Source organism: Macrotis lagotis, chromosome 1, assembly GCF_037893015.1.
Source record: "Macrotis lagotis isolate mMagLag1 chromosome 1, bilby.v1.9.chrom.fasta, whole genome shotgun sequence".
Classification (NCBI taxonomy): Eukaryota; Metazoa; Chordata; class Mammalia; order Peramelemorphia; family Peramelidae; genus Macrotis; species Macrotis lagotis.
Genome location: NC_133658.1, coordinates 439,371,399 through 439,393,495, shown reverse-complemented (window position 1 = coordinate 439,393,495; position 22,097 = coordinate 439,371,399). Strand labels below are relative to the sequence as shown.

General features: G+C 33.5%; 1 non-coding gene and 1 gene segment (V, D, J or C); both read right to left on the bottom strand.

Moving 5' to 3' along the window:
• Window positions 1-5,499: 5,499 nt before the first annotated feature.
• LOC141518958 (immunoglobulin heavy variable 3-48-like) lies at window positions 5,500-20,758 on the bottom strand. The segment is given in 3 exon segments: window positions 5,500-5,670; window positions 20,119-20,530; window positions 20,626-20,758. Coding segments are annotated over 3 exon segments (600 nt in total).
• On the bottom strand, window positions 10,985-11,091 carry LOC141510445 (U6 spliceosomal RNA). The gene has a single exon (XR_012474933.1). It is a non-coding gene; the product is annotated as a U6 spliceosomal RNA (small nuclear RNA).
• Window positions 20,759-22,097: the final 1,339 nt, after the last annotated feature.

Sequence of the window (22,097 nt, the reverse complement as noted above, 5' to 3'; positions counted from 1 at the left end):
TCTGTCTTTACATCTAGTTCATGCATCCATTTTGACCTTTTCTTGGTAAACAGTATAATATACTGGTCATACCTGCTACTACCATTCCTTTGGTATCAACCAAAAAAGTGGTGAAAGGAGTTGCACAGTTATGTTTATTGTAGTGAAGGGTATGTTGTGCAAATATCCTTTTCATTTGCCTTTACCAAAGTTGTTCCACCCCTTGATCTGGCTAATAGGAAACAGGTCTTTTGGAGATGTCAGCCCTTTGCAGAAGTTAATTGGCTTCACTTTGTCCTAAATCAGATAAGTGCCATGGCTCACTACCAACTCTGGACAAATGACAGTATTTGACATCCAGTGATAGAATGAGACCACCCAATAAATCCTAACCTGTGTCTCATTAGACTAATTGTTAGTATAGATTTGTACTAGACAGAAAGCTTCAGTTTTCCCAACAATTTTGACCACATAATGAATTCTTTTTTAAAAACTTAAATCTTCACATTTGTCAGACATACTTTTGTTATAATTATTTGCTACTGTATATTGTATGACAACTTTGCTCCAATAATTACTTCATATAAGCATACCTATATTTTTCTGAGTTCATCCTACTCAACATTTCATATGGTATATATAAAAATTTAGAAAACACTACAGAAAAGCAGGGTAGATTTGAAATGCTGTGTATTGCTTATTACCTAGTTTTTTTTGCAAGGTAATGGGGTTTAAGTTATTTGCCCAAGGTCACACAGCTAGGTAATTATTAAGTGTCTGAGAACAAATTAGAACTCAAGGTCCTCCTGACTCCAGGGCCAGTGTTCTATTCACTGAGCCACCTAGCTCTCCTCTATTAAATAGTTTTGGTTTTTTTCAAGTAACCAGTGAGAAATGGTTCTAAACTGAATTTTCATTTTATGCTGTTTAGTGTCTATGGAAAGTTCTTTTTTTTGTATTCAGTAAAAATATTTAAAATTTAAATATAAAAAAGTAAATTGCAATATACTCAAAAAAGAGAAGGTTAAGATCCAGAAAGCAGAATTATGGTTATTTTTTAATTTTAGAGGAAATGGGAAGGATACTCTATCAAATAAACATTAAGAGGATTTAGCCTCCTTAAGAATTTTACCTTTTCACCAGAAATTATAGTAATCTCATCACAATCAAACACCGTAACTGATTCAGTCATTCTCTAATTGACTGATAACTTCACAATTTCCTTTTCTTTGCAACCACAAAGAGAATTCCAATAAATATTTTAAAAATACAGATTGTTTTCCTTTATCCCTAATTGTCTTTGGAAGAAGACTTAGTAGTTACATTGCTGAGCCAAAGCATATACAGGCAGAATAATGGCTCCTTTGGGATAATACCTGACTGCTCTGCAAAATTGGATCAGTTCACAATCCCACCAACAATGAATTAGTGTCCCAAGAATTTTAATAACACATGAACTTTCTAACTCTTTATTTTCATTGCTAAGTGGTTAATTTTGTACATTAGGCCAAGTAAGTAAGAATTCAAAAGGCTCACTCTTATACCCAAAACATATAGGAATGCCTTTTACCACACTGCCTTACTTTCTACACATAGAAATCTGTAAAAAAAATCAGTGTTTTAGAGGAAGATGAAATGGATATATGTGTTGGCGTGTGTGTGTGTGTGTGTGTGTGTGTGAGAGAGAGAGAGAGAGAGAGAGAGAGAGAGAGAGCATATGTGTCTGTGGGAGCAGTTTTTAAATTGGGCAATTTGACAACTTTACATTTCTTTTATAAAAAAAGATATTTGACCACTAGGGCAATTTCTAATCCATTCTGAAATATTGCTCTACAGGAGAAAATTTTCAAGTGAAATATTAGTGCCTTTCTTTATAAAGATCATTAGAATTATTTATAATTAGGATTTTATATACATTAAGTATTTTTATATACAAGGGTATGTTATTTAATTTTATTTTTTGGCATGTCAGGGAAAATTTTTTGCAAGACATTTAGTAACTATTCAGCATGTGGATTATAACCTTGTGATTCAGTTGTAGGTCTGAAACATTCTAATTTATCCAGTTTTCCTTTAAAAAGACAAAGGCATTGACATTGCCAATAACTAAACTGCAACAGAACAGTTCATAAACTGTGATAAATTGTAACCAAATACTGATATATTTTTCTGTTGTCTTTACTGAGCTTATTGTGAATTAATTAATTTAGGGAGTAGAAGGAACCCAGTTTTATAGATATGGATTATCCTCTTTTGCAAATGTCATTTGCACAATTTATAATGATTTCTGCAGCAGCCAGCCCTAGCCTTGGGTGATTTGTGTACAAGTTTATTGGAGTGTGTAATAGTTGTCATATTGCCTGAAATAAGTAGAATTTTTCAAGGCACCTTTGAAACAATGCTGTCATCATGAACAACATTGTACTCCAATGGCCTTGAACATATACAATAGTTCATTCCTTGCTGAATATCCCATAAAATAAAATATGGCAAGTAACCTTATATCTTTCCCAGGCATCCACTTAGTAGAGGAAAGGTCTCTTGTGAAACCATCTTTGCTATGATGCAGCATATATACTCCCCTCATCTTGATCTCCCCCATCACAATGCCATCTTATTTCAGGGGTACAATTTATATGACTTACCTTCATAAACTGTCATTGACCTACCTTATACACTCAAGGATATACAAAAACTACCATTCTTCTTGGAATCAGGGAAAATCAAACATTTTATGTTTCTGTTGAAAGTGAACCAAATTCTCAGGATATCTTTTTACATATTTCTTCAGTCTTGAAGATCTAATTTTCTGTTAGTTCTACTCTTTTTATTGGGTATGTTTGAAAGTTCCCTATCTTTTTGAATTTCCAACTTTTCACATGGAAGAATATTCTGAATATAGCAGAGTAGTTGAATCTTGGTTGCAATTCAAGTTCCTTTGCCCTCTGGAATATTATAGCCCAGGTCCCCCTTTAATTTTGAAGTTGCTAAGTAAGCTTTAAGACAGTGACTTCTTGGTATTTGAATTGCTTCTTTTTGACTGCTTACAGAATTTTTTCTTTATCTGATAATTTTGAAATTTGGCTACAATATTCAATCAGAGTTTGAATTTTGGAAATCTCTTTCAGGAGGTGATTGGATGCTTTCAAGGATTGTTTTTCCCTTTTATTCTTGGATAAGTTTTCCTCAATAATCTACTGAAAGATAGTGTCCAAGCTCTTGTTTTGATCACATCTTTCTGGTAATCCAATTATTCTTAAATTATCTCTCCTAGATCTACTTTCTGGTTGGTCATATTTCCTATGAGATACTTCACATTTTCTTCAGTTTTTTCAGTCTTTTGATTTTGTTTGATGGAGTCTTAATGTTCTATAGAATTATTATCTCCTACCTATCCAGTTCTAATTTTTAAAGACTTGCTTTTTAAGTTATCTTTTATATCTCCTTTTATCATTGGTAAAATGGAAAGGTTGGTTTTCCTTTTTCAATTTTCCATAATTCTTCAAGATTCTCAATTTTTCCCATTTTTACTTCTACATTTCATATTTGTTTATGTAAATCCTTCCAAGCTCTTTAAAGAGGGCTCTTGGATTTGAGATCCATTTAAAATCCCCTTTGTGGTTTCATATATACACATGTTTTCACTGTGTTACTCTTCTGAGATAATGTTTTGATCTTCCCTGTCACAATAGTAGATTTATAGGGGTAGGACTTTGAAGTTTTGGGGTTTTTTTGACTTTTTGAGCTCTGCTCTTGGAACATTGGAAGCACAGTTCCAAGCTTTTTGTGCTGGAACCAGCATTCTGTCTCTCTCCTCAATAGGTTCTCAGGTGCCGACTGTTTGTTCCAGGTTTTCAGGTAGCCTGATCAAGTCTCATCTTTCTCCATGTTCCTGTACCCATTGTATGCCTTTTGTGCTGGAACTAGGCCCTCCTTGCTGGCTGGCTGTACCACTGATCTGGTGATCTGGGATCTGCACTGTGGCTATGAGGCTAGCATTGGGTTTCCCTTACACAGGACTGCCCTTTCCTTTGATTCAAGTGAGAGAGATGTTTCCTGAAGTCCCTCTAAGATATCTTGACTGGAATAGTTGTTTTGCTGTATCTTTTTGTGGGCCTGTCACTTAGAGTCTGTTTAGAGACTTCCTTTAACATTGTTTCAGACAGAAACTGGGAAAAGCTTAGGAAATTTCCTAGTTTCTTTAAACCATGTTCTCTAAGTAATAGTAGATAGTAAATTTCTCACATTTTCTCTGAATTATCCTGTGAAGTCACACAGAAATTAATTGACCAGAAAATGAACTTTTTACTTTTTGACCATTTTGGAATTTTAGTACTGCATCTATAAATGAGGAGTTTCAGTCAAAGACACTAGCAACTGTAATGGACCATACTCAGCAATCTTCCAGATGTTAAATTATCCGGAACCCCCAAATGTCCCGAAAGGCTATGCTCTGCCCCCCAAGAGACCTGGCTCAGTATGCTCTGCCCCCAAGCACTCCTGGCCTCACCAGAGAAGAAGTGACTAAGCCCAAACTCAGCACCAGAGGTTCTAGCAATGAACATGCCAGAGGATTTTTGGCACATGCTCCAACTAAAGACTCTGGATGCCACAGGGAAAGAAGTCAAGGTTATGCAAGACTGGTGCTGTAAATGGTGTGGGCACAGAAGAGGTAGTGAAGAATGCCTATTCTTTATCAAAGGTAATCAGAAATTGGAACAATTGGGAGTGGCACAGGAATATCTCAAGTATGGCATCATAAGGGAGAATAAGTGCCACAAAAAGGACTTGAGGATGCAACAGTTAGAGAAGCTACTGGAGGTTCCACTTCAGGGGAAGATGACCGGACTTTTAGCTCCTCAGAATGGAAGGAAAAGCAGAAGAGAAAGAAAAAGGACAAACATAGGAAGAGGAATAAGGAGAGGAAAAAGAAAAAGAAAATAAGCACAAATTGACATCAAATGAGACTGACTAGAAAGTAATTTTCTTTTAATCTGCCTTGTTTCTCTAGTATCATAGTTGAATTTTGGATTCTGAAGAAGTAGCCATAACAGGGTCTCAGGTGACAGAAAAGGGGACCAAAAAATGGCATAATTAGCCTAACTTCGGGGGCCATTTTGGATTCTCATTGTCATCTTCCCTCTCTACTATAGTTTCTGATAATGTGTTTGAAGGAAATCATGCATAAGATATGAAGATGTAGGAATTTCCAGGAGATTCCCCTATGAAAGCAGGGGATGAGTGAGGTTGAGCATTGTCAAAGGCTGAATCAGAAAGCTCAGTTCTCAGAGTTAAAAGGGAACATCCTTGCTGCAGACCAGAACTTTGTTTGAAATAGAATGGTGGCACATGAAAAAAGGAGGTAACTTTATGAGCTATTTCATCTTCATTGTCATCATGCTTTATAAAGATATTTTGTAATTTTTTCTAATCAGTAAAATATCCTTTCTCTCTTCCTCCCATCCCAATCTACTCCCCAATACAGGACAAAAGAAAAGTAAAACTCATTAAAAACACTTAAGCAAAACAAATTTCCTCTTTGGCCATGACTAAAGGAAAAATACCCAGACATAGTCATAATTTGTCTCATTCTGCACTCCTGAGTCTTTCACCTCTGTATTGGGAGATACACTGCCTGTTTCATCACTATTCTTCTGGAACAAAAGTTGGTCATTAAACTGGACAGAGTTCCTAAAAGAAAAAAAATTATTTGTAATTGGCTATGAAATAAAGTGTTGGATCACTGGAATATGATAGGTTTGAAAGACATAGTAGTAAATACAAAATTCTTCTATTTGATATATATGCAATATATATATACATATATGTATATATATATATATATATATATATATATATATATATATATATATATATATGAATAAGAATATATATTCCAACATATATATTGGAATAAGAACTAACTATTTGTCAAAATTGCTAGGAATATTGGAAAATAGCATTTCAGAAATTAGGAATAGGCCATCTCACATTATATACAATGATAAGGTCAAAATATGAACATGATTTAGACAAAAAGGGTAATACCAGAAGATAATTAGAAGGGCAAAGAATTGTTTATTAGATTTGTGAAGAGCTGGAGAATTTGTGACAAAATAAGAGACAGGGAACTTTATGAAATAAAAACAGATAAGTTTGATTTCACTAAAGCAAAAAGGTTTGTGCAACAATACTAATACAACCAAAGTTAGAATTAAAGAAATAAAGTTGCAATTACAGCAGACAGAATTTCTGATAAAGGACTCATTTCTTTCTTTTAATTTTTTATATTTCCAGATACATATTAGAAATGTTTTACACACTCATATATATATATATATATATATATATATATATATATATATATATATATGTGTGTGTGTGTATATATATATATATATATATATATATATATATATATATATATAAACATTTTAAGTTACTTAATTTTCATTCACCCTACCTTATCATCCTCTTCCCCTTAGCACAAAGAGTCAGGTAAATATTGTACATACACATTTGTGTTGACCATGTTTACAGATTAGTTATTTTTGTTATAAGGAATTAGGATTAAGGGAAAGAAATACATTAGAGAAATTTTTAAAGTGAATGTAGCATTGATAAGATTCAGAAGATGTTTTTTTAATTTTAGTTTTCTTCTTCTGGATGGAGATATCATTGTCCATAACCAGCCTAATAGCTCTCTGAACTGCTAAGAGGAGCTATGTACATCAAGGTTGATCAACTCACAATATTACTGTATGTGTAGAATTTCTCTTGGTTGCACTCCTTGTGATCAGTACCAGATCCTATAATTCTTTCCATGCTTCTCTAGAGTATGATTTTTACGGTTTCTCAAAGAACATTAGTATTCCATAATATTCATATACCATAACTTTCTCAACCATTTCCCATTTGATGGGCATCCCTGAAATTTTCAATTCTTTGCCACTACAAAAGGAGCTGTTATGAATATTTAGGTACTTTTCCCATTTTTTATTTCTTCTGTATGTAGGCCTAGTATTGAAATTACTGGGCTAAAGGGTATGAATAGTTTTATTGCTCTTTGGGCATAGTTCCATATTGCCTTCCAGAATGGTTGGATGCATTCATAACTCCACTAGCAATGCATTAAAGTCCCAATTCATCCACAACTTCTCTAACATTGATAATTTTCCCTTTTTCTCATCATGGCCAATCTGATATATGAGGTGATACCTCATAGTTTCATAGTTGTTTTAATTTGCATTTCTCTAATTAATAATGATTTGGAGAATTTTTTCATATGATTATATATATATATGTATATATATATATATATATATATATATATATAGCTTTAATTTTTCATTTGAAAACTGTCTATTCATATCCTTTGACCATTTGTCAATTGGGGAAAGACTTGTAACCATGTAAATTTGAAGCGATGCTCTATATATTTAAGACATGGGACCTTTATCAGAACCCCTAGCTGTGAAAACTGTTTCCCAGTTTTCTGTTTTCCTTTTAATATTTTCAGCATTGATTTTATAAGTGCAAAATCTTTTTAATTAAAGTCAAAATCATTCATTTAGCAATTTATAATGTACTCTACTTCTTATTTGGTTATAAATTTGTCCTCTTTCCATAGATCAGATAGATAGAGTATGTCTTGATCTATTAATTTATCTATGGTGTAACCCTTTATGTATCAATCCTGTTCCCATTTTAATCTTATTTTGGTTTGGGTATATGAGATATAGGTTTATGCTTAGTTTTTGTCATACTATTTTCCCAATACTTTTCCCAACAACTTTTGTCAAATAGTAAGTTCTTACCCAGAAGCTAATATTTTGGGTTTCTCAAACAGTAGATTGCAATAGTCTTTTATTACTGTTTTTTTTGAACCTATCTTAATCCACTGACTAATTACTTTATTTCTTAACTACTACCAGGCAGTTTTGATACCTGCAGTTTTATAGTGTATTTTTCAATCTGGTAGAACTAGGCCACCTACATTTACATTTTTTCATCAGCTCCCTTACTTTTCTTGACCTTTTGTTGCTGCAGACGAATTTCATTACTATATTTTTCTCGTTCAATAAAGTAGTAATTTCATAGTTTGATTGGCATGGTACTGAATAAGTAATTTAATTTGTGTAGAATTGTCATTTTTATTATATTAACTCTACTTAACCATAAGCAACTGATATTTTACCAATTTTTTAGCTCAGAAATTATTTGGGTGAGAACTGTTTTGTAATTTTGTTCATACTGTTTCTAGGTTTTCCTTGGAAGGTAGATTTTCAAGTATTTAATGTTCTCTATAGTTATTTTAAATGGAATTTCTCTTTCTATCTCTTGCACTAGGGCTTTGTTGTTCATATATAGAAATGTTGATGATTTATAGGGTTTATCTTATATCCTACTACTTGCTGAATTTATTGTTTCAAGGAGTATGAGAGACCAGGCTGTCCAACCACTTAACCAGAGAAAGTTTTCATACCAAGAAGTTAAACAGAGAGATGGGATTCACTTATGGTTTCAAAATAGAGTCTTCACTCTTCTTACAGTCTTTTCTACCCTAAGAATTCATTCTTTTCCTCATTCCAATCATTCCTCTATGCTATAAGTATTTTACTCTATACCAGACCAATCTTATCAAACCCTGTCTCATATGATATATTTCAGGGCCAGAGACTGGAGAACTAATCCCAGCATGATAGCAAGGGTCCTTTGGAATTTTGCATAACTTTTTCCCTGAGGTCCAACTGGCCTGTGGTCCTCAACAGCTCCACCTTTCTTTGGTGAAAGATGTAATAAATGTAGGTCAGCATGGATATTAAGGAAAGCTTGTCTAAGAAGCATTACCAAACAGGGAACAATACAAAGCACAAGGAGGCTAATCAACATTATAGGAAAGAATTGGAATGATGCACAAATATAACCAATGAAAAGATTAAATTCCTTGAAATTATTCTATATATTATGTATAACACTTTCTCTATTTTTTGTTCAGTAACTTTATCTATGTCATATATGTTTATTGAATTTTTCAATATCTATTCCAAGTTATTATGAAATATACCCAATAAATGATTTTTTACTTGATTCCAAGTGTAATTAGTGCTGATGAAATTAAAAGGCATAACAAAGAGGAATTTCTATAATCACATTTCATCACTAAGCATCATTCTGAAACTTCCAATTCATCTCCTGTCCATTTACAGTATCTCTAATTACTTCAATCAATTTCAAAAATTCTTTAACATCACTCTGCTTTTGTAATACCAACATAATATTCTTTTGTAATTCTTTAATATAATAGATTGATATTCTTGTTCTTTCACTGATTGTAACATACAATTAATGCATGACATATTCCTTAACTTCCCACTATGTTTATTTTCTATTGTTAAATCACCCACTACAAAGGCAAATTGTTTGGAACACAAGCAGTTAAATTTGTAATAATAGTATTAGTCATAATTACATTTCCCAATTGGTACCTATGAAAATGAGTAACTTCCCAGTTATTGCCGATGCTAACCCCAAATCCTTTTGTGTTCTACCCAAAGGTGTGGTCCATTCTGGAACCACCCACCCTCCATTTAGAGGAGGGTGTCATGTCATCTTCCATCCAAGCCCCAACATAATATTTCCTTGTACAATTAGTTCCATTATTACAATAAAGATTTTCTCCCCAGACTTCAGCCATCTCATATCATACCATTTGACATTGCACAAAAGATGAATATTATCCTTTCAATGTCCATTTCATTAGATTACAATAGATTACAATAATGTACTTGTGGACATGTTGAATAACTCATGTTACATTCAAAGTGATATTTTTTCTTATTTTTCCATGTACCTCAGTCTCTCCATGGTTTATGGTTGTGTTGTGAACACTTTTTGTGATCTTAATGCATTGATCAAGTCCATCAGGACCTTCTTTGAAACAAATTGGGGGAGCAGTGGAAAGACCTGTATAATTGTATCTTTTACTTTCAATCTGACCAGAATAAATTACTGCCACTCCAAATATTTCTTCTACTCCTCCAGTGCCCAATCTTCCCATGTAATGGGGTGAAGCCATGGAGGATGAGCCCAGAAGGCCCATCAGTGTTCATTTTCTTTAATACCATTAGGCAGTTTTGTGAGAGCGAGTAACATTAACATGGTCCCACAAGCTTTACATAAATCATTATTCTTTTCCTGGATGGCTACCAGATGTTCTACCCTGGGGTAAGATGTAATTTCTGTAATTTCTTTATACACTCAGACACATTGCTGGGTGGATCCATGTTGATTCTGCTCCATGTCCTGGGGAGATACAAAAATACCCATTTCTCCCATGTAATCAACTCCCCAGGGCCTTTCCATTCACCTGCGTTTAGTTTTTTCTTCATGACCTTTTGGGTACAGTCCTTAGCTTTACTGTCCTTTTCTTTCTTGCTGTAGTATATCCATATAACCTTTCTGCTGGTGTTAATCCTGCTTTATTACATGTCAAAAAATTCAAAGTGTATAATACTATTATATAAGATATATAAGTATATAGTAAACATACTAGCATAAATTATATATAATTAGTATAATATATATTATATTTTATGTATATTATAGATACTATATTATATACAATATATACTGGAATGTAATTAATATAATATACAATATAATATAATAAATATAAAAATATTATATAATATGATATAAAAGTGTATATAATCCTAGATTTAATCTATTCATAGGTGTAGCTATACTATCTCCCCCTTTCTTTTCTTTTTTTTGTTGTTTCTTCAATTTTAGATACTTTTATAACTCATCAATATAGCAGATGGAATGGATTCTACCTCATCAGATGCTTAGTCCAAAAATTTCCTGTTGACATTAGCACCAAACAAAGCCCCATGGACTTCTGGCATTATCTGTTGGTCTATAAGGTCCAGTCTACTTTCTAGGGCATTAGAAACTTTTATTTTATGATCCCCATTATAGATCTCAACACCTCTAGCTATTTAAAAATATGGAACTCTTTACGAATTTGTATGTCTTCCTTGCGTAGGAGTCATGCTGGTCTTCTCAGTATAGTTCCAATTTTAGTATATGTGCTGCCGAAGTGAGCACTCCCCCTTTCTTTTCTTTTTTTTTAAGTTTTTGTAAGGCAAATGGGGTTAAGTGGTTTTCCCAAGGCCACACAGTCCCCCTTTCTTTTCAATGTTTTCACATCTCTGTTTCCTTTCAACTTGTCCAGTGGGATTGTAGGGGATTCCAATGATATGTGTAATGGCATATTTTATGCAAAAGGAAGAAGACTGACTAGATGTATATGCTGAACCATTCTTTACCAGTTTTTAAATATTGAGAGGGTCCAGTCACTGAAAAACAATATAAGAGATATGAAATAACATATTGAGTTTACAGATAAGGGTGAAGCAAAGTGAAAGAAGAAAAAGGTGTCTACTGTGACATGTACTTATTTAAGATGGCCAAATTGTGTTATGTGAGTAACATCCATTTACTAGATATGATTAGGATTTACAGTGAGTGGTCTTTGAAGTGGTAATGTAACAGGAGCACATGCAGTGAACACCTTCATTCTATCTCTAGCTTCTTTCCTAGTTATTTGAAATTGACATTGTAAATAATGAGTGGAATGGTGAAATTTACTATATGACTGTTGACCTTCTAAAACAGTAAATTGAAGAGCCACATCAGCTATTTATTTCCTTTTGAAATTGGTCCTGGCAATAATATATGAGAATTAACATGTAACACATAATAGAATGTATTCTAGACCTAATAATTTTTTTAACAAAAAGAAATAATTGGGAAATATTGGTTTGATTTCTAACAATAGCTGTTTCTATCCTTTCTATTACTCCAGAAGCATATTGACTATCTGTTACAAGATTAATTGGATTCTGATATCTTTGTGCTGCTATGGCCAATGCATACAAGTTCATCCTTTTGCATAGAATATATAAGCTTTAGTATGCTTAGTGGCATCTGCAAAAACAATTAATACTCCTTCTATAAGGTCTTTAGTCACGATAGATTAATATATCCATTGCCATTTAGTCAAGAATTTATCAAATGGAATAATATTTTTATGTTGAAATTGTATTGGGTATCTTAACAATGCCTGCCACTCCTTATCATGTTCAAAAAGTTCATTAAGTTGAGAATAAGTGTATGGTACATAAATTAATAAAGGATATGATCCAGAAAGAAATAAAGAATGATGAATAAGTCTTTTTAAAAGTATTTCAGATGCAGAAGGGTAGGGCAATAAAGAATTTTTTGTTTGAGCTGGTAGAATTGGTCCTCAACAGTGTAATTTTTTAGCTGATTTTCTCAGGTTCTCTAAGTTTACTATCATATCATCTGCAAAGAATGAGAGCTTTGCTTCCTCATTGCCAGTCCTGATTCCTTCAATTTCTTTTTCTTCTCTTATTGTTAAAGCTAACATTTCTAATACTAAATTGAATACTAATGGTAATATTGGGCATCCTTGTTTCACTCCTCATCTTTTTGGAAATATTCCTAGTTTATCCCCATTACATATAATATTTGTTGATAGTTTTTAGATAGATGTTATTTATTGTTTTAAAGTAAACTCCATACAGGAATGACTATATTCTCTGATGTTTTTAATAGGAATGGATGACGAATTTTATGAAAGGCTTTTTCGGCATCTATTGAGATAATCATATAATTTCTGTTAGTTTTCTTATTGATATGTTCAATTATGTGGAGAGTTTACCTAATATTAAATCATCCCTGCCTACCTTTTATGAATCCAACCCGATCATAATGTATTACCATAGTAATAACTTGCTGTAATTTCTTTGCTAAATTTTGATTTAAGGTTTTTGCATCACTGTTCATTAGGGTGATTGATCTATAGTTTTCTTTGTTTTGGTTCTTCCTGGTTTAGGTATCAACACCTTATTGGTATTATAATCTAATCTTAAAGAATTGAATGTGTCAAAGAACAAATCATAGAAACAAGCAATACTCAAGAGATACACAATAATAATAAGACAATTGATGGGATGCTGCCAAAGCAGTACATAGGTGAAAATTTGTATCTCTAAGTGTTTAAAGTAATGAAATAGAGAAACTTCAGGTCAATGAATTAGGCATGAAATGAAAAAATCTAGATTAAAAAAATGAAAAATCCCCACTTAAGTAAACAGTTGGTAATCTTGAACGATAAAAGTAAATAACTAAAATTTTAAGTAAAATTAAGGAAAATCATTTAACAACTGAATACAATGAGTAGCTAATATCATGAAAAGGAGAAAAACTGTTGGTAAATATAATTTAAAAATGAAAACAAATAGGTTGTACTTACTACCAATGAAGAAGAAATGGAAATAATGATTACGAGCTATTTTGCTCAATTATAAGCCAATAAATCTAACAATCTATGTGAAATGAATGAAGATTTGCATATAAAAATAGCCCAGAAAAAGAAGTTGTAGGAGAATACTTAATTAATTCAATCTTAGAAAAAAATGAATATTTCATCAATGAACTTTCTAAGGGAAAATTCCCAGGACCAGAAAAAGTCACAAGTGAGCATGACCTCACAGTTAAGTAACAGTTAATTCCACTATTATATAAATGATTTGGGGAAATAGGGGAAAAAAGAGGAGTCCTACCAAATTTCTTTTGACACAGATATGATGTTGTAAATAACTAAAACAGGAAAATGGAGAACAGAAAAATAAAAATATAAACTAATTTCCCTCATTAATATGCATGCAAGAAATTGAATAAAATACTAGTAAGGAGATTTCATCAACATATTACAAGGATCATACACTGATCAGGTGAAATTTATATCAAGAATAAAGGAGTCATTCAAATTTGAGAAAACCAATTGACCATATTAGTAGGAAAATGAACAGAAACCAAATAATAATCTCATAGATACAAAGAAAGATTTTGAAAAAATCAGCACATAATTCTATTAAAAACTCTAGTGAATAAGTGGAATGAATTGAGTTTACCTTAAAATTATGAATAGTATATGTAAAGAGAAAAAACTAGAACCCTTTCTAACAAGATTAGGGGTGCAGCAAACATGCCCATCATACCCTCTATGACTTAATATTGCCCTAGAAATGTTAGCTAGAACAAAAAGAAAAGAAAAAAGAAATCAAAGGATTAGAATAGGAAATGAGGAAACAAAATTATCACTCTTTTCAAATGATACATAGTATATTTAAAGAACCTAGACAAGAAAAAAAAAGTAGAAATATAGTTAATTAACTATAGTGAACTTGCAGGATACTAAATAAACTTCCAAATTATTTGCATTTCAATATATCATCCACAACATTCAACAGTAAGGGATAGAAAGAGAAATTTAATGTAAAGTAACTATGGATAATATGAAACACTTGGGAGTTTACCTGCCAAGATTATCCAAGAACTATATTGACACAATTTTTTAACACTTTTCATTGAAATAAAATCAGATGCAAACAATTGGGAAAAATTCATTGCTTGTAGGTTGACTGGGCCAAAATAAGAAAAATGGTAATTCTATATTAATTATTCTTACATTAAATTACACTTATGATACTTATTCTTGTACTAAATTACTATTATTCATAGATATAATAATCACACTGCCAAAATTATTTGATAGAACTAGAAAAAGTAATAGGAACATTTTTTGGTAGGGCAAAAAGAAAAGAATTTCAAGAAAATCAATGAAAAAGAAATATGAAGGAAGATGAACTGTATGAGATCTAAAATTATATAATAAAATGATAATTATCAAGATAAATCTTGAATTTGTTAAGAAATGCCAGTGGTGAATCAATGGAAAGGATTATGTACAAACTACTTTGTAATAAATGACCCTAGTAATCTAATTCTGATAAAATCAAATACCCCTACTTTGAGAACAAAAGCATATTATTTGATGGGAAATGTAAATTATACAAACATATCTCACTTAGAAAAATATTTTTCTAAATTACATGTGCAAGCAATTTTCAGTTCTTTGTTTTCCAATTTCAGTTCCAAATTTTCTCCCTCCCTCCTTTCCCCCCTTCTTTGTGTTAATAAACTACCTGATATAGACTATAAGTGTTATAGACATATCTCAAAAAAACATTGCCATATCAATAATTCTGTGAAAGGAGACTTTAACAAAAGAAAAGAAGGAAGGAAAGAAGGAAGTAAGAAAGAAAGAAAGAAAGAAAGAAAGAAAGAAAGAAAGAAAGAAAGAAAGAAAGGAAGGAAGGAAGGAAGGAAGGAAGGAAGGAAGGAAGGAAGAAAGAAAGAAAGAAAGAAAGAAAGAAAGAATGAAAGGAAGGAAGGAAGGAAGGAAGGAAGGAAGGAAGGAAGGAAGGAGGGAGGAAGGGTGGAAGGAAGGAAGATGATAGGAAGGGTGATATGATAAAGCACAACAAGAGAGCAAAGAACAGTTTACCTAACAGATCCATGTCTAAAGAAAGAATTTAGTCCCAGTAGAGACATAGAAAACATGGAGAAATGGATAATTTTGGCTATATAAAGTTTTCACATAGATAAAAACAAAGCAACTAAGATTAGAAGGAAAAGATAAAGGTATGAAAAAAATTTAGCAAATGAATCTGCCTCATTTCTCAAATATTTGTATAGAGAACTGAGTCAAACTTATGCAGTTCATAAATGGTCAAATAATTTGAAGAGGCAATTTTCAGATAAAGTAATCAAAACTGTCTTTAGTGTTATGAAAAAATGTTCTAAATTGCATTTGATTAGGAAAATGCAGAGTAGAACAACTCTAATGGACTACCTCACCTATTAGTTGTTGAAGTAGAAAAGTAAAATGACAAAAGATGGTGGAGCTGTGAACTGATCCAACCACTATGGAAAGTACCACTACAGTAATATTAAGTCTGTATGCCAAACAGAACATTAAAAGAGAAAAGGACTTATATGTACAAAAATTATTTATAGTAGCTCTTTTCGAGGTGGCTATATTAGAAATCAGGGGGATGCCACTCATTTAGGGAATGATTGAACAAAATGTGGCACAGTATTTTAATGGAATATTTTTGTGCTTTAAAATATGACAATCAGAAAAACTTCAGAAAAACCTGAAAAGAATTACATGAACTGATAAAAGGTGAAATGAACAGAAGAACATTTCACAAAATAACAGCAGTATTGTATGATGAAGACATCTGAATGTCTTAACTATTCTGGGTAATATAACAATCAAAGACAACAAAAAGGATTCATGATGAAAAATTGTTCAAAGAAGGAACTGATGTCTAAATACAGACTGAGGCATATTTTTTCACTTACACTTTTGTCTTTCCTTTTTTCCTTTTATTTCTTTTTTCTTCCTTCCTCCCTTTCTTTCTATTTTTCTTTCTCTTTCTTGTTCCTTGATTTCTTTCTTTGTGTCTTTTTTACAGGGGTACTCTTGCAAAAATTGCTAATGTGGCAATATTTTGTATGGTATCTATGTAAATATCATATAATATGGGAGTATATAGATATATGTATCTTTATATACATACAAAAATACATTTATCTATAAATCTGTATTAGATTACTTCCCAACAAAAGGAAGGGAGTGGAGAGGAATAGAGGCAGGGCTCAAATTTGTAACTTGAAACTTAAAAAAACATTTAAAATAGTTTTCATATATAATTGGAAAAAATAAAAAATATTAAAAGAAATTCTTGTTTGATTTACATTTCAAAGATAACAGAAGCAGATCAAGTTGCTCTGATTGGCTTAATTGATCACCAAACCAAAAAAATATAGGAAGTGGTTACTTTAAAATACTTTCATCCTGAACTTGTATTTTACCTTCCTTTCATCCTTGTCCATATGGTCTTCAAAACCTTTATGCTTTTGTTTCCTGAATTTACCCATATCATTTTGCAATCAAAAGGTGTTTGAATAAAATTGCATCTAATAATCCCCAACTATATGCAAATTTTTAGAATGAGTATTCTCTCTCCTCTTGATTTCCTTTTACTACAATGTCACATTAGAATAAGGAATATAACCTTTCATCATTACCCAGTTAAAGGTTCTCAATCTTAAATTTCAGAAATGTCAAAAGCTCCATTTTGGCTCTTTGGATTCATATCTTTGAATGATATAGTGGAGAGTAACCTGGTACTCAGTAGATAGTAAAGGAAAAGAAAAAAAATGTGTCCTGGGGAGCTGAGAGACATCTTCATCATCTTCAAGGGCTTAATGATTCACTAGCAAATATCTTAAAAAAGAAAAGGAGGGAGGGTGGGGCTAAGATGGTAGCAATATAGGCAAGTGCTCACTGCGGCCCTCCCCAAAACACCTCTAAATAACTGTAAATAATGACTAAACAAATTCTAGAGTGTCAGAACCCACCAATACATGGAGTAAAATAGTTTCCTAGCTCTAGATAACTTGGAAAGTTGGTAGGAAAGGTTTGTGGCACCAGGGTGAAAGAGTAGCACAATGCATCGCAAGTTGAGCCACCACAGACAAACCCCAGGAATGGCAACAGGGAAACTGAATCAGGGGTAGCAGTGGCAGTTTCCAAACCCTCAGCCTCAGCCCACAGATTTCAAAGACAACTTGGGAGGTCAATAGGAAAGGTCTGTCACACCTGGGGAGAGTAGAACAGAATCCAGCACTGACCATGGCAGCACAAACCCAGCCCTAGAAAACTAGGGACTGGCCTTGGGACCCTCTGAATAGGTAAGGGTGGTCTCTGCTTCCAGAGCTCTCAGTCCACAGACAATAAGGAGACTGAATGACTGTTCAAAAAGGGACTATGGTATCTCTTTTCTTGCACTGAGACAGGACTTTGTGGTTTTGTCCATACTCAGATCTAGGTCACAGTACTGGGTGGCCATCCCAGGGAGAGGAGAGACAATAGCACCCCAGAGTCTGCAGTCACAAGAAATCATGGACTTCCCTCACAGTTCCAGGGCAGAAAAAAGTTCTTGGGATCACTCACATAAGTAAATACTTCTTCTTAGATCATTTAGCTTGGAAGAACTGAAAACTTGCAGGTCCCCTCTGAAAATAACTGCACAACACCCCAAAATCGTGGGACAGGGCACCCTCTACCCTGGAAGAGGAAACCTCCTTTAACAAAGAGTTAAAATCAACTGATAGACTGAGCAAATGAGCAAATAAGAACAAAAACAATATCTGATCATATAAAATTACTAAAGTGACAAAGAAGATTGAAAGGCACACAGAAGTAAATGACAGAGTCAGATAGATCTATATCCAAAGCCTCCAAGAAAAAATGAATAGGTCTCAGGTCATGGAAGCGTTCCATAAGACTTTTGAAAACCAAAGGAAAAACGTAGATAAAAATAGGTAAGATAAATGGAAACCAATACAAAACAATCATGAAAAATGAGGCAATAATTTGGTAAAAGAAACACAAAAAGATAGTGAAGAAAACAACACCTTAAAAAAAGTTCAAATGATGAAAAAGTTCCAAAAACAAATGAGAAAAATGTACTTAAATGCAGAACTGGTCAAATGGAAAGGGAAAAAAAGCACAAAACCTCATTGAAGAAAATAATTCCTAAAAAAGGAGAATTGAGCAATTTTGAGAAATCAAGAAACAATAGAAGAAAATCAAAAGAGTGAAAAATAGAAGACAGTGTGAAATGTTTCAGCGGAAAAACAACTGACCTGGAAAATAGATCCAGAAGAGATAATTTGAAATTTATTAGACAAATGACAATCACTTGGGGAAATACTGAACAGTAATGTGGTATGTGATTTTCTTTCATGTTTTTGCAAGGCAAATGGGGTTAAGTGGCTTGCTCAAAGCCACACAGCTAGGTAATTATTAAGTGTCTGAGGCCAGATTTGAACTCAGGTACTCCTGACTCCAGGGCTGGTGCTCTATCCACTGTGCCACCCAGCTGCCCCAATGGTATGTGATTTTGATGGAAAGTTATTCTGCAATAAGAAATGATGAGTAAGATGCTCTCAGAGAAATCTAGAGATACTGAAATGAGCTGTGTTAAAAATAAGAGTAATATTGTAGGTTGATCAACTGTGAATGATAACTTTTCTCAGAATATAGTTGGTGCAAGAACTCTAAGGGACTTATGATAAAAAATGCTATCCTTACCCATAGAAAGAACTGATGGTGTCTGAATAAAGAGTAAATATTACTTTTCTTTTACTTTATTCTTCTTGAAGTTTTGCATTTTTTCAGTTGGGATGTCTAAGTTTTCTTTTCCATGAAAAATTTTTGCCTGACTACACATTTATAACCTGTAACAAATTGTTTATTTTCTCAATGATGTGGAAGGGTTGGGGAGGGAGGAAGGAAGGGAGAGAATTTGGAACAAAATTTTATTGAGTGCTAAAAATTGTTTTTAAATGTAACTGGGGGAAAATACTAAATTAAAATAAAAATGTTTTTACATGCAAGTATAATTTTTTAAAAGGAAATAATTGAAGAGGACATACTTGAAGGGAAAAGTTTGTTTTCACAGGTTCCTGTGAAGGCTTCTAAAGGACATTTTCCTTATAGACCTTAAGGTCTTCTTAAACTGATGCTAATGGAGAGAAGATTATTCTAATTTCAAATATCAAGGTTCTGAAGCACACAAAGATAGTCCAGTCAGAGCAAGAGGATCATTTGTGAATTGAGAGGAATATAATTTTGAGAGAGGTCTGATTGAAACAAAGCTTCACATTCCGTTCCATTACAGTGACAAGATACTCTGATACTCTGTGTATATATATCTATCTATATCTATCTATCTATCTATCTATCTATCTATCTATCTATCTATCTATCTATCTATCTGAGATACAAACATTTAGATTTGTATATATACTATATTCATGCATATATAGATAGATACAAGTAGATATGCTTTGCATATGAACACTGTATATGAAAGTGTTATAAAAAATGTTTGATAATTCCTGATTGCCTTATGTTTGAAAACTTAGGGAAATTAGTCACCATGTACAAAGCATGTAGACCCCTAAGAAAATACAAGTTTTCTCTGTGCTTGTGGCATCAGCAACAGGAAAGATTCTCAAGGACACAGAGTAGATTTAGATAGACAGACAGACAGACAGACAGGATAGAGGCTCACTGTTAATTGGGAAGAAAGAGCTTGAACTCATTCCAACCTCATGCTTCACCTGTTGTTTTCCATGGTCTCCTTGGTTCCTTCTTGAAGTTCAGCTCCACAGTGCCTGACTGAGGGAGGTTCATGTCTGATCTTCTGCTCCTTTTTTCTCACTGTGTATCTGGTACAGTAATACAGGGCTGTGTCCTCAGCTTTAAGAGAAGTCATCTGCAGCTGCAGAAGGTTGTTGCTGTTGTCCCTGGAGATGGTGAACCGGCTTTTCACAGAGTCTGCATACCATTTGCTTGTTCCATCACTATTAATACCTGCGAGCCACTCCAGCCCCTTCCCTGCAGTGTGGCGGACCCAGTTCATTTCATAACCACTGAAGGTGAATCCAGAAGCTTTGCAGGAGAGACTAAGAGATCCTCCAGGCTGCCTCACATCTCCCCCAGACTCCTCCAGCAGAACATCACAATGTACTCCTGCAAACAAAGAGTCAATAAAGCAATAGTCATAGAAATGCATTACTACAAAGAGCTTTTATCTTCATGGAAAAACAAACCAAAGACAAAACTACCTTGTAAAATAGACAGAATGAGAATTCCATTCAGTCCAAGACCCATTGTCCAGATTATCCAGTAAGGCTCTTAAGGCAGATCAAGACCCCACAGAGGATAATTCCTCTCCCAGAGGTGCAGGCAGATTTTTGTTGATGTTCACCCTCAGGGGGAGGAGCTCACTTTGCATGTCTTTCTCTGTTTAGTATGGAGGAAAAGAACTGCCTCCCAGTGTGATGAAGCCCCTCCTTAAGCTGCAGAGAATTTCTTCTAAAACCCTGAGAATCCACATATCATTGGTGAAGACTCAGTGTCTGTCCTCCATCTCTCCATTCTATTCTCATAAACTTTTCTCTGTTCTGATATTTTCCTAGCTTATCCCATTGTCTTTTTTCATTGGAAAGGCACCCCAAGTCCCAGTCATTTTTGATCTTTAGAAGAGATTGAACCTAACTTGGGAATTACTGGTGGAGGGGGAGATAGGCAGATTTCTCCAGTTACTTATAGCCATTTCAGCATGCTTAAAAGGCTATTTTTTTGCTCATTCTCTTTGGAACTGGATTTCATGTGGATCATTCTTTATATCCAAGCTGTGTTCTGTCTGCATGAGAGAGATGATTGTGAAGTTTTCAGTCAGAGCAGAAATCAGCAGATACTGAAAAGTAGTTGGATTGATAGGTTTTGTTTTAATTGTTGAGACTTAACAAAGACATAGAGGAATGTTAAAGATGTAGATTAAGTATAAAAGTGTATTTTATCATGTATACAATGTTCTCCCCTACAGAGCTGACTTTTAAAAACCTCCCTGCCTACATAAGATCAAGCCCCTTTTTGAATTGGGGAAACTGAGGCATAGAATGGACAGGGCATAACAAAACCTGCTAAATTTCGTAGACCCTCCACAAAGTGCCCATTTTGTTTCTCAGAGTATAGATATTCTCTGGAGAATGTTAGATTCTTCTGGAGCATGGAATCAACTCCAGGCTGAGCCTCAGTCTGCAGGGAGCTCCTTCCAGAACAATCAAATCTGCTGCCACCTGCTGTTCTCATAAAAGCAGTATAGAGTACATTTTTGGGGGGCGGTTTATATTGATGTACATTAATTCTCATCAGGCTCTATTCGAATCCTGACAAAAATACACATTATTCTCCAATCAACCTGTGAGATTGGGATGAAGCTTGAACTGGATCAATTTGTTTTTTTGTTTTTTCTTCCTCTGATAGAAGCCTTACATTTTCATTATCCTGTCATTGCCACACAATATATAGGGAAAAGCACAATTCAAAGCAGTTTATTGAATGGAGTTTTTCTGTTCTTACAAAATATATCTTAGCCTCCCAAACCTACAGAGGCTAACTGACCTTCTGTTATCTTCAACCTATCTTTTGAAATCTTTTCCCGTTCATTAACTCCTAGCAAAATAATTCTTGATACTTTAGTTTAAGATAGTTTTCAGATTTATGTAAGATCTCACTCAGACCATCTATCTGA